The sequence below is a fragment of the Pseudorca crassidens genome, chromosome 14, assembly GCF_039906515.1.
Source record: "Pseudorca crassidens isolate mPseCra1 chromosome 14, mPseCra1.hap1, whole genome shotgun sequence".
NCBI lineage: Eukaryota > Metazoa > Chordata > Mammalia > Artiodactyla > Delphinidae > Pseudorca > Pseudorca crassidens.
This window is the reverse complement of record NC_090309.1, coordinates 57,820,887-57,847,007: the sequence shown is the minus strand read 5'-3', so window position 1 is coordinate 57,847,007 and position 26,121 is coordinate 57,820,887. Positions and strand designations below refer to the sequence as shown.

Here is a 26,121-nt window from a genome sequence, read left to right as displayed (position 1 = left end):
AGTCCCTCTTTTTCTTAATTTAATTGTAATGACACATATGTGTAGTGAATTGGCTTGTCAATTCTTAAATCGTAAAGAAAATACTTTTTGTCTGATATTTGATTCTTAAACATCAAAGAACTTGCTTGACTTTTACAACTGTTCATTTGCTACCCAAATGTGTTTTTTGTAAAGATAAAAAAACAACAGTGCCTTAATCTTTCCTCTTTGTTTGTGTGGTTTATCCAGTGCCGTCGGGACATTCGCCCGAGCCCTTGATTGCAGCAGTTCTGTACGGCAGCCTAGTTTGCATATGAGTGCAGCTGCAGCTTCTCGAGACATCACCCTGGTAAGATGCTTTTTGAAATTCGGGGGTTATTATTTCTTCTGCTACTTGTTTAATTTAAAAGCCAATATAGCAATGTTGTAGACGTGAGGACTTCCTGGCTCTAAGCTCTGCTGACCGTTAGGTTGATTCGGCTTGTCTGGTTGATTAACTGCAGTGTCTCACTCCTAAGTCACCCCTTGTGTTTGTGAGCTGGGACAAGTAAGAATGACTATCACAGAGTAGGTACAAAATGATAAAAAAATATTTTGGGGAAAACAATTCAATATTCTGATTCATCTGTTTTCACTTTGGTGCTTTTTTGCTATATTCCATCTACACCAAACTACATAAATAGTTGTAGCTCACACATAGTGCTCTACAGTTTTTTTAAGTGAAAGTAGCCATCTCTTGAAACCATTGCTATAGTTATTCTGTTATCATGCCATTAGTCAGTATTAAATATTTAAAGTTTTTTTTTTTGTCTGTTCATTAGAAAGAGGTTCTGTTTTCTTAAATTATTTCATTGTATTATGGTTGCTATCTTTTAAGGCTATTTCCTTTCTTCCCTTGGTGATCAAATGAGGCTTCCCACGTTCAGCTTAATTATACCACTGATGCCTGCTGTGGCTGGGCATCGGGCTTGGCACTTGCTTCCTTCTCTGCACCCTCCAGCAAAGCAGACATGCATGTTTTTGCCTGTTGAAGTTCCTTAACTGTATTGATTGCCACTCCCTCTGAGATAGGCATGGTAGGATGCTCATTTTACAAATGAGGAAACTGATGTATGGCAAGGTTAAGTTGTTTGATATTCATTACACGTAATAAAAGTTAGCATTTTGTTTTCTGATGGAATGGAATACAATGATAGGTTTTATTACTTTCTCATTATATTCCAATTTGAAATGTTTTCCACAGAATATTTATCATGACAGTGTAAAAACTTGTAGTAGAATGCACAACAAATTTGTTTCATATAATTCTTTCTTGTATTTTTGTACAGTTATAGATGATGATGAAAGCATTAATAGTCTATAGCCTTTAAGGAACCCTTTTCTCTATCCTTTCTCAAAGACTAGAATGTTGTTTATAGAAACAAGTTTTGTTCTCTCCGTTGGTACATTAAAATTTTATGAAAGTTTAGGGATTTCAAAATAGGTTTGTATTTTGGTTGTTTAGCACTTTGAGTGTTTTTTTTTGAAGATGCAAGAGTACACGTGTCACTTTGTAACAACCTTAAATCCTGTCAACAGATACTTATGTGAACCAGAACTACATGGAATCTAATCACTACCTGTTTAAAAAATTTTTTTCCAATTCTAAAATTAGTGTATTCTTATACACTAAGAATTTAAAAAGTAAAGTACAGCAGCAGCCAAAAAAAAAAAGTTTTGTCCTCATCACCCAGAGTAGAATATTCTTACCATTTTATGTTTCCTTTCAGCCACTTTTTGTGCATTGCAAATAATATACTAGCAAATTACAGAATAGTACAGAAGATGATATAATAAAATAGTATGCAATGCCACCTAAAGCAGATGTTAACATTTTAGTTCTTTGGATTAAACAGATTTTCAACCACTATATATATATATATTTTTTTTTTTTTTTTCTTTGCGGTACACGGGCCTCTCACTGTTGTGGCCTCTGTTGCTGCCTCATTTTAATTTGTATTTCCCTGATTACTTAATGAGGCTAAGCATATTTTCATATTGGCTCTTCAGATTTTTTCGTCTTTGTAGTTTAGATTCATGTATCCTTTGTCCATTCTTCACTTACATTATTATTCTATTTTTGTCTAATAGTTTTAAAGTTTTATTCATATTTCAGACTGTAAATATATCTGGACTTTATTTTTAAGAATGGAGTGAGGTAGGGGTCTAATTTTGTTTTTCTCCATATGGAAAATTAATTATTCCAGCACCTTTTATTGAATTTGTTGTTTCCTCATGATTTTGTAATGCCCCTTCTATCTTATTTCATGGTCCTAGATATGCTTAGGATTCTTAATCTATTCTCTTCTGTTTCATTGATCTGTTTGTCCCTGTGAAAGCACCACAGTATAATAAATTCCGATAGCTGGTAAGACAAGTTCCACGTCACTTTATTTTTAATATATAGTTGAAGTTATTTAAAATAGAGTTTTATATTTTGTCTCCCCTCTACCCCATGTTTTTCCTAACAGTATAACATAAACACTCTTTCATATAAAAATCTGCAAAGTTTTTTTCTAGTGTTGCATGATGTTGCATGATCTTGTTACTTATGTAGCCAGTGTCTTGTGACTTAACACCGTTCTTAAGAGATAATGCTTCCCAGATTATAAAGGGGGGTACTATCTCTGTTGTAGTCCAGCGAATTCCCTCTACACTGAGGAGGTAGAGTGCAAAGCCTGTTCCTGAGATGGGATAGAGCTCTTGTGACAATTGGGGCTGGGATTTGCCTGAAGATGGGTCTGACAGGTGAAGAGCCAGGTGTGTTTGCTCTTGGTTCACAGCTGCAGCGACTCTCTGCTTCCCACTGCTGGTGACTGCTGGGACGGCAGATGAATTTCTTTTGGAAGAGGGCAGAGTCTTCAAGAAGCAGTGTTTGTTTTTGTTAGTGAAGGCCACTATAAAAGAAACTTTTTTTTTTTTTTTTTCCGTATGCGGGTCTCTCACTGTTGTGGCCTCTCCCGTTGCGGAGCACAGGCTCCGGATGCGCAGGCTCAGCGGCCATGGCTCACGGGCCCAGCCGCTCCGGGGCATGTGGGATCTTCCCGGACTGGGGCACGAACCTGTATCCCCTGCATCGGCAGGCGGACTCTCAACCACTGCGCCACCAGGGAAGCCCTGAAAGAAACATTTTAAAGGGCATACAACCTTTATACCTTAATTGGTTTAAATATCATTTTGTGTGTGTTGTTTGTAATACTTGCCTATTATGCTCCTTCTAGTACTTTCACACCCTCCAGTGTTTCCGTCTCTTCTGTTTTAGTTCCTTTAATACTTAGCAATTTGGAGTCACTTTTTAATTACATTATCTTAAATTATTTACTATACTATAAATTTTTTTAAGCCAAAATATACTCAGGTTTAGGAAATTTTGTTTTGTCTTGTTTGTAAACCTGGTTTCAGAGATAGGATTTGGATCTTAACTCCTGCTGAGGAGTTTTCTCCACTAGATTACCTCTTCCGTTTTATTCTTGTTAAAATGGCTTGGGTTTAAGTATCATTGTTGTCTGTCGTGGATCAGGCAGCACTGAAGATTTGTTTTTTTAATTTATTTTTGTTTTTTAAATATTTATTTATTTATTTACTTTGGTTGTGCCGGGTCTTAGTTGAGGCATACGGGATCTTTAGTTGTGGCATGCAGGCTTCTTAGTTGCAGCATGTCACATGAGAACTCTTAGTTGCGGCATGCACGTGGGATCTAGTTCCCCAACCAGGGATTGAACCCGGTCCCCCTGCATTGGGAGCACAGAGTCTTACCCACCAGACCACCAGGGAAGTCCCTTATTCTTTTTTTCTTTAATTTAATTTATTTTTTTATACAGCAGGTTCTTTTTAGTCATCCATTTTATACACGTCAGTGTATACATGTCAATCCCAATCGCCCAATTCATCACACTGCCACCCCCACCCACCCGCTGCTTTCCCCCCTTGGTGTCCACACGTTTGTTCTCTACATTTGTGTCTCTATTTCTGCCTTGCAAACCACTTCATCTGCACCATTTTTCTAGATTCCACATATATGTGTTAATATACGGTATTTGTTTTTCTCTTTCTGACGTACCTCACTCTGTATGACAGTCTCTAGATCCATCCACGTCTCTACAGATGACCCAGTTTTGTTCCTTTTTATGGCTGAGTAATGTTCCATTGTATATATGTACCACATCTTCTTTATCCATTTGTCTGTCAGTGGGCATTTAGGTTGCTTCCATGACCTGGCTATTCTAAATAGTGCTGGAATGAACATTGGGGTGCATGTGTCTTTTTGAATTATGGTTTTCTCTGGGTATATGCCCAGTAATGGGATTGGTGGATCATATGGTAATTCTATTTTTAGTTTTTTAAGGAACCTCCATACTGTTCTCCATAGTGGCTGTATCAATTTACATTCCCACCAATAGTGCAAGAGAGTTCCCTTTTCTCCACACCCTCTCCAGCATTTGTTGTTTGTAGATTTTCTGGTGATGCCCATTCTAACTGGTGTGAGGTGATACCTCATTGTAGTTTTGATTTGCATTTCTCTAATAATTAGTGATGTTGAGCAGCTTTTCATGTTCTTCTTGGCCATCTGTATGTCTTCTTTGGAGAAATGTCTATTTAGGTCTTCTGCCCATTTTAGGATTGGGTTGTTTGTTTTTTTTAATATTGAGCTACATTAGCTGTTTATATATTTTGGAGATTTTCTGTTGATTTGTTGGCAAATATTTTCTCCCGTTCTGAGGGTTGTCTTTTCATCTTGTTTATGGTTTCCTTTGCTGTGCAGAAGCTTTGACGTTTCATTAGGTCCCATTTGTTTATTTTTGTTTTTATTTCCATTACTCTAGGAGGTGGATCAAATAAGATCTTGCTGTGATCTATGTCAAAGACTGTTCTTCCTATGTTTTCCTCTAAGAGTTTTATAGTGTCTGGTCTTACATTTAGGTCTCTAATCCATTTTGAGTTTATTTTTGTGTATGGTGTTAGGGAGTGTTCTAATTTCATTCGTTTATATGTAACTGTCCAGTTTTCCATGCACCACTTATTGAAAAGGGTGTCTTTTCTCCATTGTATATCCTTGCCTTCTTTGTTATAGATTAGTTGACCATAGGTGCGTGGGTTTATCTCTGGGCTTTCTATCTTGTTCCATTGATCTATGTTTCTGTTTTTGTGCCACTACCATATTGTCTTAATTACTGTAGCTTTGTAGTATAGTCTGAAGTCAGGGAGTCTGATTCCTCCAGCTCTGTTTTTTTCCCTCAAAATTGCTTTGGCTATTTGGGGTCTTTTGAGTCTCCATACAAATTTTAAGATTTTTTGCTCTAGTTCTGTAAAAAATGCCATTGGAAATTTGATAGGGATTGCATTGAATCTGTAGATTGCTTTGGGTAGTATAGTCATTTTCACAATATTGATTCTTCCAATCCAGGAATGTGGTATATCTCTCCATCTATTGGTATCATCTTTACTTTCTTTCATCAGCGTCTTATAGTTTTCTGCATTACAGGTCTTTTGTCTCCCTAGGTAGGTTTATTCCTAGGTATTTTATTTTTTTGGTTGCAGTGGTAAATGGGAGTGTTTCCTTAATTTCTCTTTCAGATTTTTCATCATTAGTGTATAGGAATGCAAGAGATTTCTGTGCATTAATTTTGTATCCTGCAACTCTACCAAACTCATTGATTAGCTCTAGTAGTTTTCTGGTGGCATCTTTAGGATTCTCTATGTATAGTATCATGTCATCTGCAAACAGTGACAGTTTTACTTCTTCTTTTCCAACTTGTATTCCTTTTATTTCTTTTTCTTCTCTGATTGCCGTGGCTAGGACTCCCAAAACTATGTTGAATGATAGTGGTGAGAGTGGACATCCTTGTCTTGTTCCTGATCTTAGAGGAAGTGGTTTCAGTTTTTCACCATTGAGAATGATGCTTGCTGTGGGTTTGTTGTATATGGCCTTTATTATGTTGAGGTGAGTTCCCTCTATGCCCACTTTCTGGAGAGTTTTTATCATAAATGGGTGTTAAATTTTGTCATAAGCTTTATCTGCATCTATTGAGATGATCATATGGTTTTTATTCTCCAGTTTGTTATTATGGTTTATCGCATTGATTGATTTGTGTATATTGAAGAATCCTTGCGTCCCTGGGATAAATCCCACTTGATCATGGTGTATGATCCTTTTAATGTGTTGTTGGATTCTGTTTGCTAATATTTTGTTGAGGATTTTTGCATCTATATTCATCAGTGATATTGGTCTGTAATTTTCTTTTTTTGTAGTATCTTTCTGTGGTTTTGGTATCAGGATGATGGTGGCCTCATAGAATGAGTTTGAGAGTGTTCCTTCCTCCACAATTTTTTGCAAGTGTTTGAGAAGGATGGGTGTTAGTTCTTCTCTAAATGTTTGATAGAATTCACCTGTGAAGCCATCTGGTCCTGGACCTTTGTTTGTTGGAAGATTTTTTTGTTTGTTTTTTTGTTTGGTTTTTTTTTTGCGGTACGCGGGCTTCTCACTGTTGTGGCCTCTCCCATTGCGGAGCACAGGCTCTGGACACGCAGGCTCAGCAGCCACAGCTCACAGGCCCAGCCGCTCTGCAGCATGTGGGATCTTCCCGGACCGGGGCACGAACCCGTGTCCCCTGCATTGGCAGGCAGACTCTCAACCACTGCACCACCAGGGAAGCCCTGTTGGAAGATTTTTAATCACAGTTTCAATTTCATTACTTGTGATTGGTCTGATCTTATTTTGTATTTCTTCCTGGTTAAGTCTTGGAAGGTTATACCTTTCTAGGAATTTGTCCATTTCTTCCAGGTTGTCCGTTTTATTGGCATAGAGTTGCTTGCAGTAGTCTCTTAGGATGCTTTGTATTTCTGTGGTGTCTGTTGTAACTTCTCCTTTTTCATTCCTAATTTTATTGATTTGAGTCCTCTCCCTCTTTTTCTTGATGAGTCTGGCTAATGGTTTATCAATTTTGTTTATCTTCTCAAAGAACCAGCTTTTAGTTTTATTGATCTTTGCTATTGTTTTCTTTGTTTCTATTTCATTTATTTCTGCTCTGCTCTTTATGATTTCTTTCCTTCTGCTAACTTTGGGTTTTGTTTGTTCTTCTTTCTCTAGTTCCTTTAGGTGTAAGGTTAGATTGTTTATTTGAGATTTTTCTTGTTTCTTGAAGTAGGCTTCTATAGCTATAAACTTCCCTCTTAGAACTGCTTTTGCTGCATCCCATAGGTTTTGGATCATCATGTTTTCATTGTCATTTGTCTCCAGGTAGTTTTTGATTTCCTCAGTGATCTCTTGGTTATTTAGTAACGTATTGTTTAGCCCTCACGTGTTTGTGTTTTTTACGTTTTTTTCCGTGTAATTCATTTCTAATCTCATAGTGTTGTGGTCAGAAAAGATGCTTGATATGATTTCAGTTTTCGTAAATTTACTGTGACTTGATTTGTGACCCAAGATGTGATCTATCCTGGAGGATGTTCCGTGTGCACTTGAGAAGAAAGTGTAATCTGCTGTTTTTGGATGGAATGTCCTATAAATATCAATTAAATCTGTCTGGTCTATTGTGTCATTTAAAGCTTCTGTGTCCTTACTTATTTTTATTTTGGATGATCTGTCCATTGGTGTGAATGAGGTGTTAAAGTCCCCAACTATTATTGTGTTACTGTCGATTTCCTCTTTTATAGCTGTTAGCAGTTGCCTTATTTATTGAGGTGCTCCTATGTTGGGTGCATGTATAGTTATAAATGTTATATCTTCTTCTTGGATTGATCCATTGATCATTATGTAGTGTCCTTCCTTGTCTCTTGTAACATTCTTTATTTTAAAGTCTATTTTATCTGATATGAGTATTGCTACTCCGCTTTCTTTTGATTTCCATTTGCATGGAATATCTTTTTCCATGCCCTCACTTTCAGTCTGTATGTGTCCCTAGGTCTGAAGTGGGTCTCTTGTAGGCAGCATATAGATGGGTCTTGTTTTTGTATCCATTTAGCAAGCCTGTGTCTTTTGGTCGGAGCATTTAATCCATTCATGTTTAAGGTAATTCTTGATATGTATGTTCCTATGACCATTTTCTTAATTGTTTCGGGTTTGTTTTTGTAGGTCCTTTTCTTCTCTTGTGTTTCCCACTTAGAGAAGTTCCTTTTGCATTTGTTGTAGAGCTGGTTTGGTGGTGCTGAATTCTCTTAGCTTTTGCTTGTCTGTAAAGCTTTTGATTTCTTCATCGAATCTGAATGAGATACTTGCCGGGTAGAGTAATCCTGGTTGTAGGTTCTTCCCTTTCATCACTTTAAGTATATCATGCCACTCCCTTCTGGCTTGTAGAGTTTCTGCTGAGAAATCAGTTGTTAACCTAATGGGAGTTCCCTTGTATGTTATTTGTCATTTTTCCCTTGCTGCTTTCAATAATTTTTCTTGTCTTTAATTTTTTACAGTTTGATTACTATGTGTCTTGGCGTGTTTCTCCTTGGGTTTATCCTGTATGGGACTCTCTGCACTTCCTGGACTTGGGTGGCTATTTCCTTTCCCATGTTAGGGAAGTTTTCAACTATAATCTCTTTAAATATTTTCTCTGGTCCTCTTTCTCTCTTCTCCTTCTGGGACCCCTATAATGCGAATGTTGTTGCGTTTAATGTTGTCCCAGAGGTCTCTTAGGCTGTCTTCATTTCTTTTCATTCTTTTTTCTTTAACCCGTTCCACAGCAATGAATTCCACCATTCTGTCCTCCAGGTCACTTATCCGTTCTTCTGCCTCAGTTATTCTGCTATTGATTCTTTCTAGTGTAGTTTTCATTTCAGTTATTGTATTCATCTCTGTTTGTTCTTTAATTCTTCTAGGTCTTTGTTAAGCATTTCTTGCATCTTCTCGATCTTTGCCTCCATTCTTTTTCCGAGGTCCTGGATCATCTTGACTATCATTATTCTGAATTCTTTTTCTGGAAGGTTGCATATCTCCACTTCATTTAGTTGTTCTCCTGAGGTTTTATCTTGTTCCTTCATCTGGTACATAGCCCTCTGCCTTTTCATCTTGTCTATCTTTCTGTGAATGTGGTTTTTGTTCCAAAGGCTGCAGGGTTGTAGTTCTTGCTTCTGCTCTCTGCCCTCTGGTGGATGAGGCTATCTAAGAGGCTTGTGCAAGTTTCCTGATTGGAGGGACTGGTGGTGGGTAGAGCTGACTGTTGCTTTGGTGGGCAGAGCTCAGTAATACTTTAATCCACTTGTCTGCTGATGGGTGGGGCTGCGTTCCCTCCCTGTTGCTTGTTTGGCCTGAGGCGACCCAACACCGGAGCCTACCTGGGCTCTTTTATGGGGCTAATGGCGGACTCTGGGAGGGCTCACACTAAGGAGTACTTCCCAGAACTTCTGCTGCCAGTGTCCTTGTCCCCACGGTGAGCCACAGCCACCCCCTGCCTCTGCAGGTGACCCTCCAACACTAGCAGGTAAGTCTGGTTCAGTCTCCTGTGGGGCCACTGCTCCTTCACCTGGCTCCCGATGCACAAACTACTTTGTGTGTGCCCTCCAAGAGTGGAGTCTCTGTTTCCCCCAGTCCCATCGAAGTCCTGCAGTTGAATCCCATTAGGCTTCAAAGTCTGATTCTCTAGGAATTCCTCCTCCCGTTGCTGGACCCCTCGGTTGGGAAGCCTGACGTGGGGCTCAGAACCTTCACTCCAGTGGGTGGACTTATGTGGTATAAGTGTTCTCCATTCTGTGAGTCACCCACCCAGCAGTTATGGGATTTGATTTTACTGTGATTGCGCCCCTTGTACAATCTTACTGTGGCTTCTCCTTTGTCTTTGGATGTGGGGTATCGTTTTTGGTGAGTTCCAGTGTCTTCCTGTCCATGATTATCCAGCAGCTAGTTGTGATTCTAGTGTTCTCTCAAGAGGGAGTGAGAGCTCGTCCTTCTACTCTGCTGTCTTGGTTCCTAATCCCGTTATTCTTTTTTAAAAATTCATTTTATTTTATTTTATTTTGGCCACGCCGCACGGCACGCAGGATCTTAGTTCCCTGACCAGGGATTGAACCCACACCTCCTGCAGTGGAAGTGTGGATTTTTAACCACTGGCCTGCCGGGGAAGTCCACAAGATTTCTTCTTTTGTCTGCAAAATTTATGTGTCTTTTTAAAAATATTATTTATTTGTTTGCACCAGCTCTTAGTTGTGGCAGATGGGCTCCTCAATTGTGGTATGTGAACTCTTAGTTGCAGCATGCATGTGGGATCTAGTTCCCTTACCAGGAATTGAATCCAGGCCCCCTGCATTGGGAGTGTGGAATCTTATCCACTGTGCCACCAGGGGAGTCACCATTTATGGGTCTTGGTTTCCTGCTCTAACTATTCTAGGTTCAACTTCACTTGGACTCTTTCTGTATGTTATTGTGTTGAGATTATATTATTTTCAGTTGCATAAAATTGACATCTTTTAGAAGTCAAAAGCAGGAAGAAGTCATTGTCTCTTGTTATTTCAGATGCCATGACCTACACCTTTAATCCTGTTTGCCTGGTGATATCATGCCTTCTACTTTGATGTTAAAATATAAGATATTGAGGCATTTCTGTAAAACTGAATGGGAGTGGTTAAAAATTAGTAATATGTTGATGAGTTTTGCAGATTGTTTTCCAAGAAGAACATATGAAAGGCTGCTAAGTTGTTTTGTGCCATTAAATGAAAATGGATTCATTGTTTAGTTGAATTTGAAGAATTGGGGTCTTATTTTTCTCTCAGTGTTCACATGCCTGCACAGGTCAGGTTAGTACCTTTCTCTATCAGGTGACCAGACCATGGATCTGGAGACCATGGAGAGGGCAGGGCTGTGGAACTGCTGGGTCCTGGGTAGCTTGTACAGGTGATTTTCCCTGTGTCTTGTCCTGTGAGGACTGCAGTCGGCTTTCAGCATTCCTATCTGACATATCTGTTTATCCAAGACAATATATGCTACTTATCAAATCACCACTAATATTTTGGGAGCAGGTAATTAAGCTGCCTGCAGGATTGTTGGATATAACTTCCTCATTTTCAGGTAGCTGGGCTGTGAATTTCAAACACGGCTAGTCTAAGACATATAATGAGATTTATAATTGTTAAAACATTAAAGCCACAGAGGCTTCATAGATTTCACCTTTGTTTCAGTAAAATGGGAAGTATACTTAGTGCAATTTGCAAAGAAAAAGAAATTAGTGTTCAGTAATCCTTACATTCACTCCCCTGTCCCCCTGCATTATGGATACAAAATTACTTAGAACAGAGTAAACCCTGAAGTAGTTACTTAAGAGTAGTTCTTGGACTTTCTAGCCTGTTACTTCCTGTTCATGGCTGGAAGGGCCAAGTGCCGTGTGCACTGTTAGGGAGCTATTGCTGGAACAAAGCCTCTCTCTCAAAGAATAGGTAATTGCAGAGATACTGGATTTCTCTTTTGTCTGGACTCTGAGGACTAAAGCAGGTTGGAGGGTACGATTCTAGATAAAAGCTTTTTGAGTTTTTGGGGGCCTTAGAAATCTTCTGGGATAGACTATATTAGAGATAATGGTTAAGTAACTTATAAGACTAGAAACTTAGGTTTCCTCATGCTAAATTCTGGTTCTAAGAAAGGTCAGGCTATGTTGATTTAGTAGGGAGGAAATTGCATGCTGGAACGTCTCTAATTCCATATTATATCTGGTCTTTTAAAAATGCAATTCTGATTTTGCTGTCCCCTATCTTATATCCTCTTAGTGGCTTTCAGTTGCACTTAGGGCACAAACCTAAGATCCTTAAAAAACCAGATCCTTAAAACAGTCCCCAGGCCTTGGCAGTCACCATTCTACTTTACATCTCTCTGAATTTGACTACTCTAGGTACCTCATAGAAGTGGAACCATAAAATATTTGCCCCTTTGTGGCTTGCTTATTTCACTCAGCACAACATCTTCAAAGGCTGTCCATGTTGTAGCGTATGTCGGCATTTCCTTTCTTTTTAAGGCTGAATAATAATCCCTTGTATGTGTATATTACATTTTGTTTATCCATTCGTCTGTCAGTAGAAACTTGGGTTGCTTCTACCTTTTGGCTATTGTGAATAATGCTGCTATGGACCTTGGTGTACCAATGGATTTACTTTTATGATTCTGTTTTTCCCCTTAGAGCTATAGCTTTTGATCCATATAGCCTTATGCAAGTTACTTAACCTCCCTGTGTCTGAGTTTCCTCATCTGCAGTGGAAATAAAATCTATTTGCCCTGAGGTTATGGACTGACAAGAAGAGGGTATGCAGACATACCCCTATAAGTTGCTGATACATGTATCCAAGCATATAGAACTTGGTGGAACTGCATTGGCTCCCCAGAGCATGCCTTGGGCCTGGGCCCCTGCGTTCTCTGGAGCAGCGTAGAGCTCCCTGTGCCATTGGCTGTCCAGGTTGGGTGGCAGACAACTGATTTATTGCTACGTCACAAGTCTTTTTGAGCTTCCATCAAAATTCTAGAAGAAATTACGTTCAGCAGTTTATGCACCTTCATTGAAGGCAATGTTTACAAACACTGGGCTCTTCTGGCTCTTGAGGCCCTGTCCTCACTAGGAGAGAAAGTAGGTGGTGCCTCAGTGTCCCCCTCCAGCCTCTGGGAAAGGCTGTCTCTGACTTACCTTTTGATATCAACTTGAGGATTAAACAAGGTAATAGTTGGAGATCATTTGGAACAGTATCTGGCACAATGTAAGAGCTCAGTAAATATTAGTTGTTATTGTTGAGCTGATGACAATGATGCATTCCCCTCTCCCCCGTCTTTGTTGAGTCTCATTTACTTTCTTCTGATTTTATAGCATTATCGATTGTCTGAAAGTGGTTTTTTCATGCCATATTTATTCTCATTGTAGTAGGTTATCAAGTTTGAATATGGTCATTAGGCTATAATTAACCATACATATTAATATAATTGTTACAAGGAAATCACTGTACAGTTTAAAATCTTCTGCTTAAAACAAGCTATACTTTTTACAATAAAAATTTTCCCATCAAGAAGACCTTAGAAAAGATAATTAACTTATTCTTCTGATAAGAGAAAGTTGATTTAACCAACAATAGTTTTATTCTTCAGATATTCTTTGTAAAAATGCCAGCTGTTGACCATGCACTTCACAATCTCTTTGTGATTCCTATTCAAATCACACACTTCATTTAGGGCTTTGAGGAATTTAGAACAGTTTGGAAATCATAGTCATTACATCGTTTATATAAATTGTACTCAGCAGAATATATGAATCTTTTGATTAACATTTTAGGCATCAGCTTACATAAAAAAAATCTAGTCTTCAAAATGAATGTAAAATTGATTAAATGAGAATTCACATAATTTTTAAAACTCAGTTTGCTGGGCTTCCCTGGTGGCGCAGTGGTTGAGAGTCCGCCTGCTGATGCAGGGAGCACGGGTTTGTGCCCCGATCCGGGAAGATCCCACATGCGGCGGAGTAGCTGGGCCCGTGAGCCATGGCCGCTGAGCCTGCACGTTCGGAGCCTGTGCTCCGCAACGGGAGAGCCCACAGCAGTGAGAGACCCGCATACTGCAAAACAAACAAACAAAAACCACAGTTTGCTAAAACTTATGAGTACTATCCATGTTTCCAAGACTGTAAAATTAGAATTTGAACTAATGGACTACCACTGCAGTAAAAAGTATGAAACGTGAAATTTTCCTTCCTTCTAAATACATCATTAAGGCAATAATATTCTACATTAGGCACATTTCCTTTTTGTCTGATGATGTATTGCAGATAAGAATTTTAAAATGATATTAAATGGACTTAGAGACACTGCAGACTGTCTTAGGGGGAATTGTTTGCTTGTGTTAAGGTCTGTTTATCCATCTCTTTCTTTTAAATTTAAGCTTAAATTTGTTTTTGTTTTATTTTTTGTTTTGGGTGTATGTTGCCTTTTACTTTACTTTTCTCCCATGCATTTGACAACTAATATAAGAAACATTAGAAAGTCACCATAGAATTGAACTATGGAGAAATACAATGAAAATTGTTTTAACTTCTTTGTCTAGGGTGAAGAGATTTGGATTTTACAAGTGTGAGTTAATGAAGGCTTATTGTTATAATTTCTTAAAACTTGTTATTTTTGTATTTTGAGATAATACAAAAATAGTACTAAGACTTCCTGTATTCCCTTCACCCAGATTCCCCAAATGTTTACATCTACCACGTTTCCTTTATCATTCTTTCTCTGTATACATATTATTATTATTTCTGAACAGTTTGAGAGTAAGTTACAAAATGGATGTCCCTTTATTGCCAAGTATTATTTGAGGAGGTATTTCCTAAAAGAACAAGGATATTTTCTCACTGAACCACAATACAATTTGCAGATTCAGGAAGTGAACATTGTTATAGTACTATAACAATAGTACTATAACGATTTAATATCACTAACAATATAGTACTATAAATCTGGCTTTAGTCAGATTCGTAGTTGTCTCAGTAACATCCTTTAGAATAAGAGAAAAAAATTCTTTTTTCTCATCCAGGATCTACTTGAGAATCACTTACTGCATTTACTTGTCATATCTCTTTAATTTCCTTCAATCCTGAACGGTTCTTCATTCTTTCTCTCTTTTGTGACCATTCTTTCTCTCTTTTGTGGCATTTTGAAGAGCACAGGCCATTTATTTTGTACCATGTCCCTCCATTTGGGTTGTGGTTATAATTTGATTAATAATTAGAGTAAGTTTTTATTCTATTAAAGTTCCTTTTGGTCAGTTACATCAGGAGATTTTCCATTTTTCCTTAGGTTTTCCAATTTTTCATAGGTGTTTTTTTTTTTTTTGGCCACATGGTGCAGCTTGTGGGATCTTAGTTCCCTGACCAGGGATTGAACCTGGGCTCCAGCAGTGAAAGCGCAGAGTCCTGACCACTGGACCACCAGGGAATTCCGCGATAGTATTTCTTAATTAGGAAATTTTTTGATGCCTGTAGTTATAAATAACTTTTTATTCCTGTTATTGTTTATGTGTCATTTCCCATTTTTTTCCTTGATAGTTTTGCCAGAAATTTCTCTTTTACTGTCTAAAAGAATGAAATTTTAGTTTAGTTGATCTCCTTTATTGTATGTCTGTTTTCTGTTTATTTTTGCTCTTTATTATTTTCTTCCTTCTACTTTTCTTTGGCTTTACCCTGATATTAACTATACCAGCTTTACAAGACCAATTTTTAGCCCATTAATTTCATTTATCTACTTTTCTGTTATTAGTAAGTAAGATTATAAATGTCCCTCTGTATCTCATATTTTTATATGTAGTATTTTCTTTACCACTTGGTTCTAAGTATTTCCTAATTTACTTTATAATTTTGCATTTGATTGAGAGTTAATTTCCAAGGAAATGTGGTTCTGTCTAAATTAATAAATCTATCTTAATTGCTTTGGGGGTTGTGATCAGAGAGCATGTATGATACCAATTATTTTAACATATCGTGATTTCCTTTAGGGCCTGGAATATAATCCTCCTGAGGACTGTGCTGCCTAGGCCTTGCCCGCTTTCACCTCAGCCTAGTCACAGCTAACTTTCTGTTTGGTCTGTTCTCTCTTGTAGCAGTTTAGAAAATACCTCAAAGTTAAAGCTCGGGTCAGTGTGGAAGCGCATCTCTCATACTTCCTCTTCCTGAACTATCTTAGCCTCTCCTTCTTGCCTGCATTGCTTGTTCTCCAGTGTCTCCACATAGCTGTATTTCATATTTGCCTGGTTTGTGTCCGGAATCAGAGCTGGGGGGGAAGAACCCACAGTTATGCTCAGGGTAGGTTTGGAAGTGACATTAGGGCCATGGGGCTACTATGGCCTGCTGCCCCTGGAGCTTTCTCGTGATAATAATCAAAAGGTATGAGTACACATAAGAACATAGCTCTTGGGTGTCTTATAGATTGATTTTAGTGAATGACAACCAAGTCAACAAATCTGATTATGAGTGAGGGATTTTGCTTTGAGTACTGTGCATTGAAGCAAAAATTGACTGGATGGCATACTTCTCATATATAAAAATTTTTGCCTTGCTCGTGGTTTGAGATTTACTCATGAGAGTTTCTATTTCTACTTGGAAAAAACCATATGCTCATTAATTTTAAAATAGATTTGATGGTCTGAATGCTATAATTTGTGCTGGAGTTATACATGTAAAATTTTTGTAAAACTCTTAACTGAGCAAATCAATAGTATTGAATATATATGGGAATCAGTTAGCCATTGCCAAAAATAATGTCACATGTTACAGATTGGGTTCCTGGGAAACACATTCTGAGATGAGATTTGCATGCTGGAAGTTTATTAGGGAGTACTCTTGGGATCAACACCTGTGGAAGAGAAGGGAAGGAGGCAGGATTGAACAGAGGGAGAAGGTAGGCTCTGATACAGTGTGAATGAAAACCTCACCCTTTACCCTCCTGCATCATTGGATGCTGGCTGCCCCAGGAAGAGGGCATGACCTTGGGTGATGAACCTTTCTGAATTTGAGATCATTCCAAAGAGGAGCAGCGCTGTAGGCTGTTTGCTCACAGCACTTCTAAGCATTGGGTGAATAAGCTCTTAATTCTCAAAAGGGAAAATGCAGTATCTATTACAGTGCCCAGAATTTCATTGGCTTATAAACAACAAACATTAATTTCTCATGCACCCCTGTACAGATTGTCTAGGATTCTGCTGAACTGTACTGTGCTGATTCGGGTGAGAAGCTGCAGGTTAGGTCCACATCTGATGCATGTATCTCTCATCCTCTGTTGACAGAAGTCAGTAGCACAAGTCCAAATGCACAGGCTCATGTCAAGGCTCTGTTATGTCACACATCTTAAGAGCCAGTTGGCCACACAAGTCACATGGCCAGGCCCAACCTCAGCAGAGTGGAAGAATATGCTCCCTTGGAGGTCCAGGAGAGGGAGTGAATTTTTGCCAAACAATAGTCCAGTTTACCAAAGTGTGATTCTGCTTAATGAACAAAAGATAAGAATTCCACTGCCAAGATTTCATTGTCACTCTTTCTCCTAAAATACTTCTGTTTGTCATCTCCATCTGTTTTGAATGAGATGAAATGTGACAACACCTTCACCACTATTTGGCAGAGAGAACAGCTTGTGCTGAGTTCTTATGATTTTCAAAATTTAGATTTGAATGGATTTATGTGTATCTATATCTCTATTGAAAAGATGATATCTTTGCAAAGTATTTATCTGGAGGGAGGATTTTCAGTTTCAAGTTCTTTATCTTATTTTAAATTGAGGTATACATATAATAAAGTGTATTAAGTACACTTAGGTGCACAGCTTATAAATTTTTACATATGTCTACATCCATATAACCACCACCCAGATGTAGATGACGAACAGGGTTCCCTCATGCTTCTTCCCAGTCAATGATCCCCTCTTCTGAGGTAATCATTATTCTGACTTCTCTCATCGTAAATTAATTGTTATTTTTCTCAAAATTCATAAAAATGGAATCAGCCAGTATGTTCTCTTATATGTCTAGCTCTTTGAGTTTTTATCTTAACTGATAAACTGTAAGTTGTTGGTTACATTGTCAAACTCCTACGTCTTTTCTTAGCTTATTTCTGTGAGTCTTCACTGGATGTTGTCTCTTTTGTTTTAGAAACTATATTTTGTGTTTTACTTATTAGCTTTTTGTGGTTGGATTAGACTGTACAAAAGTTCGTTCAGAAGAAGCTTCTATGTATGTCAGAAAGACAGAGTTAATATGGACTGCTAGCAAATAATGTGATCCTCTGGTTTCCTTTGTAAACCTGGCCATTGATTTTTAACAGGATTATTCCTTAGGCATTCCACAGTACCTGTGTCTCCTGGGATGTTTATTTTCTACACATACTGATCATTACTGCACTCTCCCCTGGGCTGCGGTCTAAGTGTGAGGGCTATGGAGGTTTCATAGCTGTGGTCAGCCTTAGTCCGACTCACTCTTTCCATTTGATCTGTGACACAATGCAGGAGCTAGTTTTCAAAAGCAAATGCTTACTTCAGTGTTCAGTAACACAAACACACTCTGTAAAGAACAGAACCTTTAAAAACAACCTGATCACTTGGGATTTTGATTACAGTCACTTATAGAGGCTAGGATATTACTTTGGTACTTATTAGATAATAAGTACCAAAGCCTCATTAGATAACAGCCCATCGTCATTTTAAAAAGTGCCTATAAGGAAGGCATTTGCATTCATCTGCCATGAACAAAAGACTGAAAATCCATTCACGCTTTGAGTGGTTGGTATAATAACAGCTGAGAAAAGCTCATTTAATTCTGTGACTTTTGGTTTCAGAGCACCTGTTCAATATAAAAATTACTTGTATCTCCTGAGGAATCTCAGCAGCAGTTAATTTGTATAATTATTGATTTTGAATACTTTTGTTTTTTTAGTTATCCAGTGTAAATTTAGGAGTTTTAAAAATAGTTGTTTATGGAAATACATTATTATTTGAAGGGACCCCTCAATGCTGTTGATCTGTTCATTTTTATAGATCAGTTATCTAGAAACAATAGTTTTTTAGTTTCAGGGATGGTGTTAAGAGTGTGTAACTGTAACATACAGTTAAAACTGCTGAATCTGTCAAGTGAGAGGTTAGCTACAGACGTGGAATTTAGTTGATTCTGAAGTTTGCAGAGCATAAAGGAAGAATCAAGATCAATTCTAACATTTTTGTAACCCCTGCTGCAGAAGGGTGAGAAGAAATTCACTTGAAAGTTGAAGTTATTATTCCATGACTGTGACACATATAGCATAAGACCGCACATGGTCAGTATGGTCTTAGCTGTGATTATAACTAGGAAATTGATAATGAAATCCTTACTTGCTTTTGTTTTATGGAATCCAATGATTTATTTTAGGGGAGATGTCAGCCCTTGTTAAAGCAGTTAGTTACTGCCTTTAGCTCTGTCAACAAATTCATATTCAGCATCTTTATGTATCACAGTATAAATACATACTTTTAATGTGTATTTTAGCTAATAATTTTTTTCTCTTTAACAGATGTTAGTTGATATTGGAGCTTATTTTATGCTTTTGTACCAGTGGGGAACTGTCCACTGTCCCCTACCAGATATTTTGGGATCATTTATAAGCTAAATTTTTAAGAAACATAGATGTGACTCTATCCTCATTTATGAAATTTTTAATAATTATCAGAAGACACTTTGTGTAAAAGGTGTAAAACTTGGCTTTCACATGTTAGAAAGTTTGAACAGAACTAGTTCTCACTTGGCAAGGATTTGATCACCAACCAAATCTGTACCACACCTATATGCTTATCCAGACACAACTGACTGTCCTGTTCATCAGTTTTCCTGCTACACATACAAATACGCATGCATATTATGAATAGATCTTTTTAAAATAAGCTAGACCCAAGGTACTTCTGAAAAAAGCCACTTATATTATTCTAATCTATCTTTCCTCCTTTCAAATCACTCACCCTTGAAATATATATGAAATCCACACTGGCCCAGGTAGCTGTTCCAAGCAAGCCCGGTCATCTATTCTTGGTCTTACAGAGTTTCAACCAAGTTACTGTTTTTACGTGGATATATAATTTTGTTTGTTTTGTTTTGTTTAACATGGATGTGTAATTTTGTCTTCACCATTCTCAGTTTCATTGTTTTTTCTCTTGTTCTTAGTATATCATTCTCTTGCTCCAACCTGAGAATATTTTTTCTCACTCTGATACATCCTCTGTCTACATATTTTTCCCTTGTCAAGGAAGGCTGTGCCAACCTTATACAATAGCTGAAGTGACTCTGGCACTTTTAACCAAAAGGATGATGGAACTTTCTGGGTTCGCATTTTAATTCCTGGAGGTCCTAGATCTTCATAGTTAGGTTGCTGTAACAAACAAATGCATTTAAAAAAAAATACAGGGCTTCCCTGGTGGCACAGTGGTTGAGAATCTGCCTGCTAATGCAGGGGACACGGGTTCGAGTCCTGGTCTGGGAGGATCCCACATGCCGCGGAGCAACTAGGCCCGTGAACCACAACTACTGAGCCTGCGCGTCTGGAGCCTGTGCTCCGCGACAAGAGAGGCCGTGATAGTGAGAGGCCCGTGCACCACGATGAAGAGTGGCCCCCGCTTGCCACAACTAGAGAAAGCCCTCGCACAGAAACGAAGACCCAACACAGCAAAAATAAATTAATTAATTAATAAACTCCTACCCCCAACATCTTCTAAAAAAAAAGAAAAACCTTAAAAGGTACAAATCAACATGTTCTTAAAAGCAATACGTGGTGTTTTAAATAACTGCATAAATCCATTGTTTAAAATTTTTTTTGTGTGTTATTAAAAAAGTAAATACTAAGTATATTGTTGCTAATTAAGTGCATCATGCATTTTAATATTTCTGTTCTTAAATAATCTAGCAAGTTTGCATTTCTGGCTGATCTTTTCTCTCCATTTTCTTTGTTTTTTTAGTTTCATGCTATGGATACGTTGTATAGGCACAGCTATGATTTGAGCAGTGCAATTAGTGTCTTAGTACCACTTGGGGGACCTGTTTTATGCAGAGATGAAATGGAAGAATGGTCGGCCTCTGAAGCTAGTTTATTTGAAGAGGCACTGGAAAAATATGGCAAAGACTTCAACGACATACGTCAAGACTTTGTAAGTAGAAAATTGTGAATTAAATAAAAGTTGGGGTGGGAATATTTTATCTGTTTTAAAAATTTGGCAAATCTTAAACTATTCATCTAGCAAGCCTCTGACGTAGTAATTTTCATCTGCTCAACGTAGAATGCAGGCCAGTGTTGTGGAGGGAGAAATTGACGTTTGTCTTGAGCAGTAATTGTAAGACCCAGGGTCAGGAGGCCCTGAGTTCTTGCTGTAAACCTTGGCAATATGAATTAATCCTCTTCACCTCTCTCTGAGTTCCAAGTTAAAAATATGCACAGCTTTTCTAACCATTTGCACTAAATATTTCTGATCTCTGCTTTTTTTTTTTTTTTTTTTTGCGGTACACAGGCCTCTCACTGTTGTGGCCTCTCCCGTTGCGGAGCACAGGCTCCGGCCCAGCCGCTTCGCGGCATGTGGGATCTTCCCGGACCGGGGCACGAACCCATGTCCCCTGCATCGGCAGGCGGACTCTCAACCACTGTGCCACCAGGGAAGCCCCCTGATCTCTGCTTTTTAAGCTTGTTGCTGTCTTTTAGAACTTCGGTATTTTTCTAGTTATCTTACCAATCATTGAGCTGGAATTTGATACAGACCTCTATTATAGAAACGACCTGTATCAAGCAGAGCAGAAGAATTTGCTTTATGGGTTTTTGATCTTTACTCTTCTTGATGATATGCAGGATCTTACTTGCATTTTAAATACTAGGTAATCTTGTCTACTATTATGTACTTCCTTTGTCTTTGTATTTATGGAATTGCTGTCTTTAATTAACCTTACAGTCTCTTTGAAATGGGGAAATTTCTTTTTGAGAAGTTCATAAATAGCTTTCTATAACAGCCATTCTTTTTTTTCAAAAATATTTATTTATTCATTCATTTATTTATTTGGCTGCCTTAGGTCTTAATTGTGGTGCATAGGATCTTAGTTGAGGCATGTGAGATCTTAGTTGCGGCACGCAGGCTCTCTGTTGCGGTGCACAGGCTTCTCTCTGGTGGCGCACGGGCTTAGTAGTTGCAGCGCATGGGCTCTAGAGCATGCGGGCTCAGTGGTTCTGGCACATGGGCTCTCTAGTTGTGGCAAGCGGGCTCTAGAGCACACGGCTTAGTTGTCCCATGGCATGCAGGATCTTAGTTCCCCGACCTGGGATCAAACCAGCATCCCCTGCATTGCAAGGCCGATTCTTAACCACCGGACCACCAGGGAAGTCCCAGCAGCCATTCTTTTTTAAAAATTATGAAAATAGACTCATTATAGCCTATGAAGTATTTAATGTGAGCTAGGATCCTGCCTTTTATGTTGTTGCATCTTTTTAAAATTATTTCTGAAGGACAATTTTACTTATCTATATGAGTTGATATACTAAATCCTAAACATGATCATTAAAGTTGTTAGTGTCACTGGCATTTGTTTTGGCAAAACTTTACTGACACCCAGGTTGTTATATGTCATGGTTTCAATTTACAGGGTGTGCAGCTGGGAATTTAAAATGCATTGGTGGCATTTAGCTTCAGGTGGTCAGAATAACACAGCAGTGCAATGCTACTAATATAGCTACACCACTAAATAGAAACCGCAAAAACAAAACCCCCTAAAGAGCAAAGGCTGCAGGCCTGATAAAAGAGTAGAAGATGAGAAGTACTAAAGTGAAACTAGTTTTCCCTGCACTGAGTGTGACATGCTCATTTTATGTCCTGATCATCATTCTGAACTCAGTTCAATTCAACAAATGTTTATTAAGCACCTGCAACATACCAGGCCCTTAAGTGTGCACTAGACATGCATCAGAAATGTAATGTGGTCCTTACTTTAGGGAATGATTCATAGTGAAGATCAAGAGATTGAAAGATAAGCCCTCAAATAAAATATACTGTAATTACTTCTGTCAGTAGTAAGAATGAGTATTATGGAAGTGGTGGGAAGGGAACTGTTAGTTGTGCCAGTCAACTCAGGAGTGTCTTCACGGAGTTAACTGGCATTTCATCTGGACCATTTCATCTGGTAACGAGAGAGAACAGCAGATTGACGGGTATACACTGAGCTGTGAAACTTTTAGACAGCCTTCCTGGGCACTTAATACAGGACTAGGAAATAACTCTGAACAGTAGCTTGGTGCAATATACTTGGACATAGAGGCTGGCATTCATAGAAGGTAAAATAACGGTGTGAAAACGAGTATCACAGCAATAATGCTGTTAAATGGTTTTTTGTTACCTTCATGATCTAACAAAATTCTTGTAAATCTGTGGCATGATCAAGTTTTTCTGAAGGTGGTTAGAATGCTTGTTGATGAGCCAGTCCACATTAGGTTTGTTGTATTTTGGAGCTTGGTATTGGCCGCCAGTGTCAAAAAGCTTAGATAGACCATCAGGAGGCTAACGCTTCAGAGGGTTTGTGTTTTGTGTAGTTTTGAGTGTTTGTTTGTTTTTTGAGATCCTTAGGCTTTGTTTTGTTTGTTTATTTATTTATTTATTTTTATTGAAATATAGTTGATTTACAGTGTTAATTTCTGCTAAGCCTACAGCTAACATCATCCTCATTGGTGAAAAGCAGGTACATGAAAAGGTGTTCAAGGGACTTCCCTGGTGGTCCAGTGTTAAGACTCCTTGCTTCCACTGCGGGGGGCGTGGGTTTGATCCCTGGTCAGGGAACTAAGGTCCTGTATGCTGTGTGGTGTGGTCAAAACAAACAAACAAGAAAGGTGTTCAACATCACTAATCATCAGGGAAAACCACCATGAGATATTGCCTCATACCTCTTAGGATGGCTATTATTTTTTTAAAAATGAGAGATAACAGACGTTGGTGAGGATGTGGAGAAGCATTGTCATTAATTCTTCTTTAAATGTTTGGTGAAGTCATCTTGTCCTGGGCTTTTCTTTGTTGGAAGGTTTTTGATTACTGATTCAGTCTTCTGTTCACAGTTTCTATTTCTTCATGATTCAGTCTGGATAGGTTATATATTTCTAGGAATTTATCCATTTTTTCTAGATTATCCAATTTGTTGGCATGTAATTGTTCATAGCAGTCTCTTAGGATCCTTTTATATTTCTGCGATATCGTTTGTGATGTCTCTTCTTTCACTTCTGATTTTATTTATTTCAGTCTTCTCTCTTTTTTCTTAGTATAGCCAGTGGTTTGTCAATTTTGCTTATCTTTTCAAAAAACCGGCTCTTAGTCTATAGATCTTTTCTGTTGTTTTCCTTGTTTCTACTTCATTTATTTCTGCTGTGATCTTCTTTTTCTGCCAATTGGAATCACTCTCTTTTCAGTCTTTGTTTATCCTTTCCTCCTCTGACTGGATAATGTCTAAGGACCTGTCTTTGAGTTCACAGATTTTTCTGCTTGATCAAGTCTGTTGTTGATGATCTGCCTTGTATTTTTCATTTAATTCATTGTATTCTTCAGCTCTAGAATTTGTTTGGGTTTTCTAAAATGATTTCTCTCTGTTGAACTTCTTGTTTTGTTTGTATATTGTTTTCCTAATTTCATTGAGTTTTCTATCTGCATTTTCTTGTAGCTCACTCAACTTCGTTAAAACAATTATTCTGAATTCTTTGTCTGGGAAATCCTAGATCTCTATTTCTGTGGGATCAGTTCCTGGAAAATTACTGTGTTCCTTTGCGGGTGTCATGTTTCTTTAATTTTCCATGTTTCTCATAACCTCATGTTAATTTCTGTGCATTTGACTGAGCAGACATTACAGACTGGTCTTAGTGGGGAAAGACCTTCACCTGCAGGTGGGTGCAAGGGTACCAGGCAAGTGGGGTGCATTGGTTCTAGCTCCTGGGAAGGCCCATTGGCATAGTGCGCATTCAGCTTTATCAGCTGAGGTCAGTGTCAGTAAAGATTGCAACGGCCAAGGGTGCAGGTGTCTGCTGCAACAGAGAGGGCTGTTGGGGTCTTCAATGGCAAAGGCTGCTGGGGACCTCCTGATCTCTCTTTCTCCCACAGCGTATGTCATTGGCGAGGGGATGTCTCTTGGCTCTGGGTCTGGCTTGGAGTGCCCTCATGGTGGCAGTGGTGCCTGAGGTGTGGGCATGCTTGGGTCAGCCCCTGAGCCGGGAGTGGAGTGTGTGTGCTCACAGAGTGACTGAAGCATATGATCTGGTGCCTGTGAAGCGAGTGCATGTCGAGCAGCCAGGGCTCTGGGGTCTGGGGTGTGCACATCTTCTGGAAGGAGTACAGCAGCGTCTCCTTCTCTAGGAGGCCAGCAGCAGCAGTGGCTCTTGATTACCTCGGCGGCAGGAGCTGCCGGTTTCTTCTGCACAGGAGCCTGCTGAGGTCCACTCCAACAAACACTACAGAGTCCTACTGTACAAGCTGTAGGGATTCCTCAGCAGCTGTCTTGGGTGCTCCTGAGGTCCTCCGTGACCAGGGCTGCCAGGCTTCTCTGCAGAGCAGGCCACTGGTGACTGCAGTGGTATCCAGTGTGTGGCTTATACTGATGGCCTCCACCCTTCGTTGTTCTTAGCAGTTTCCAGATGTCTCAGCTAAAGTCCATCTCCTCGGTGATCCTCTCTGTGTACTCTCTGTGCAGTTATTCTCCATTTTTTGCTGCACTGTGTTGCTGTAGGTTCTTCTTTGACTCTTGCATCTTCCCAGGGCAATTTTCATTTGTTGATAGCTATCTAATTATCGTTTTTTGTGGGGTTTCAAAGGCTGGTATGTCCTCCTCTTGCTGGCGTATCTCTTCCTGTCCATTTTGTCTAGTTTGTTGTCATAAAGTTATTCATAGTCTCATTATACTTTTAAGTTCTGTGGGATGGATTTGTAGTGATATCCCCTCAGATATTCCTGATACTGGTAATTTAGCTTTTCTTTTTTCCTCATTAGTCTGGCTAAGGGTTTATCAATTTTATTGACCTTTGCAAAGAACCAGTTTTTTAAAAATAACTAATTAATTAATTTTTGGCTGCATTGGGTCTTCGTTGCTATGCGTAGGCTTTCTCTAGTTGTGGTGAGCGGGGGCTTCTCTTGTTGCGGAGGGCGGGCTCTAGGCGCGTGGGCTTCAGTAGTTGTTGCACACATGCTCAGTAGTTGTGGCGCACAGGCCTAGTTGCTCCACGGCATGTGAGACCTTCCCGGACCAGGGATCGAACCTGTGTCCCCTGCGTTGGCAAACGGATTCTTAACCACTACGCCACCAGGGAAATCCCAAGAACCAGTTTTTGATTTGATTGATTTTTCTGTTTTCTATTCCATTGATTTCTGCTTTTATGTTTATTATTTCTTTCCTTCAGCTTGCTCTGAGCTTCTGTGCTTTTATCTTTTCCTAGTATTTTTTTAAGGTTGGAGCTTAGATCATTAATTTGAAACTTTGCATCTCATGTAACCATTTATTGTTAATACTCTTGGCTGACAATGAATTCAGCTTTTGACTGAGAATGACTTCTGCCTTGTCCGAAAAACTTTACTGTCCCCTTTGAAGAGAGATTTCATTCTTTATAGAATTCGCTAAAAATTTTTTTCCTCTTTGAGTATTCTAAAGATGTCTGTCTCTCTGGCTTACGTAGTTTC

The 26,121-nt window shown here is 38.8% G+C and overlaps 1 protein-coding gene across 8 annotated transcripts in view; it reads left to right on the top strand.

Moving 5' to 3' along the window:
* The window catches only part of MTA3 (metastasis associated 1 family member 3), a 168,939-nt gene that overhangs the window by 81,061 nt on the left and 61,757 nt on the right, over positions 1-26,121 (top strand). For all 8 annotated transcript variants that reach the window (XR_010934065.1, XM_067703128.1, XM_067703134.1 and 5 more), the window contains exons 8-9: positions 229-328; positions 20,407-20,595. Coding sequence is in view for 7 of the 8 variants with exons in the window: in XM_067703128.1 (XP_067559229.1) it covers positions 229-328; positions 20,407-20,595 (289 nt within the window). In the remaining variant the exon portion in view is untranslated. The remainder of the gene's footprint in view (positions 1-228; positions 329-20,406; positions 20,596-26,121) is intronic.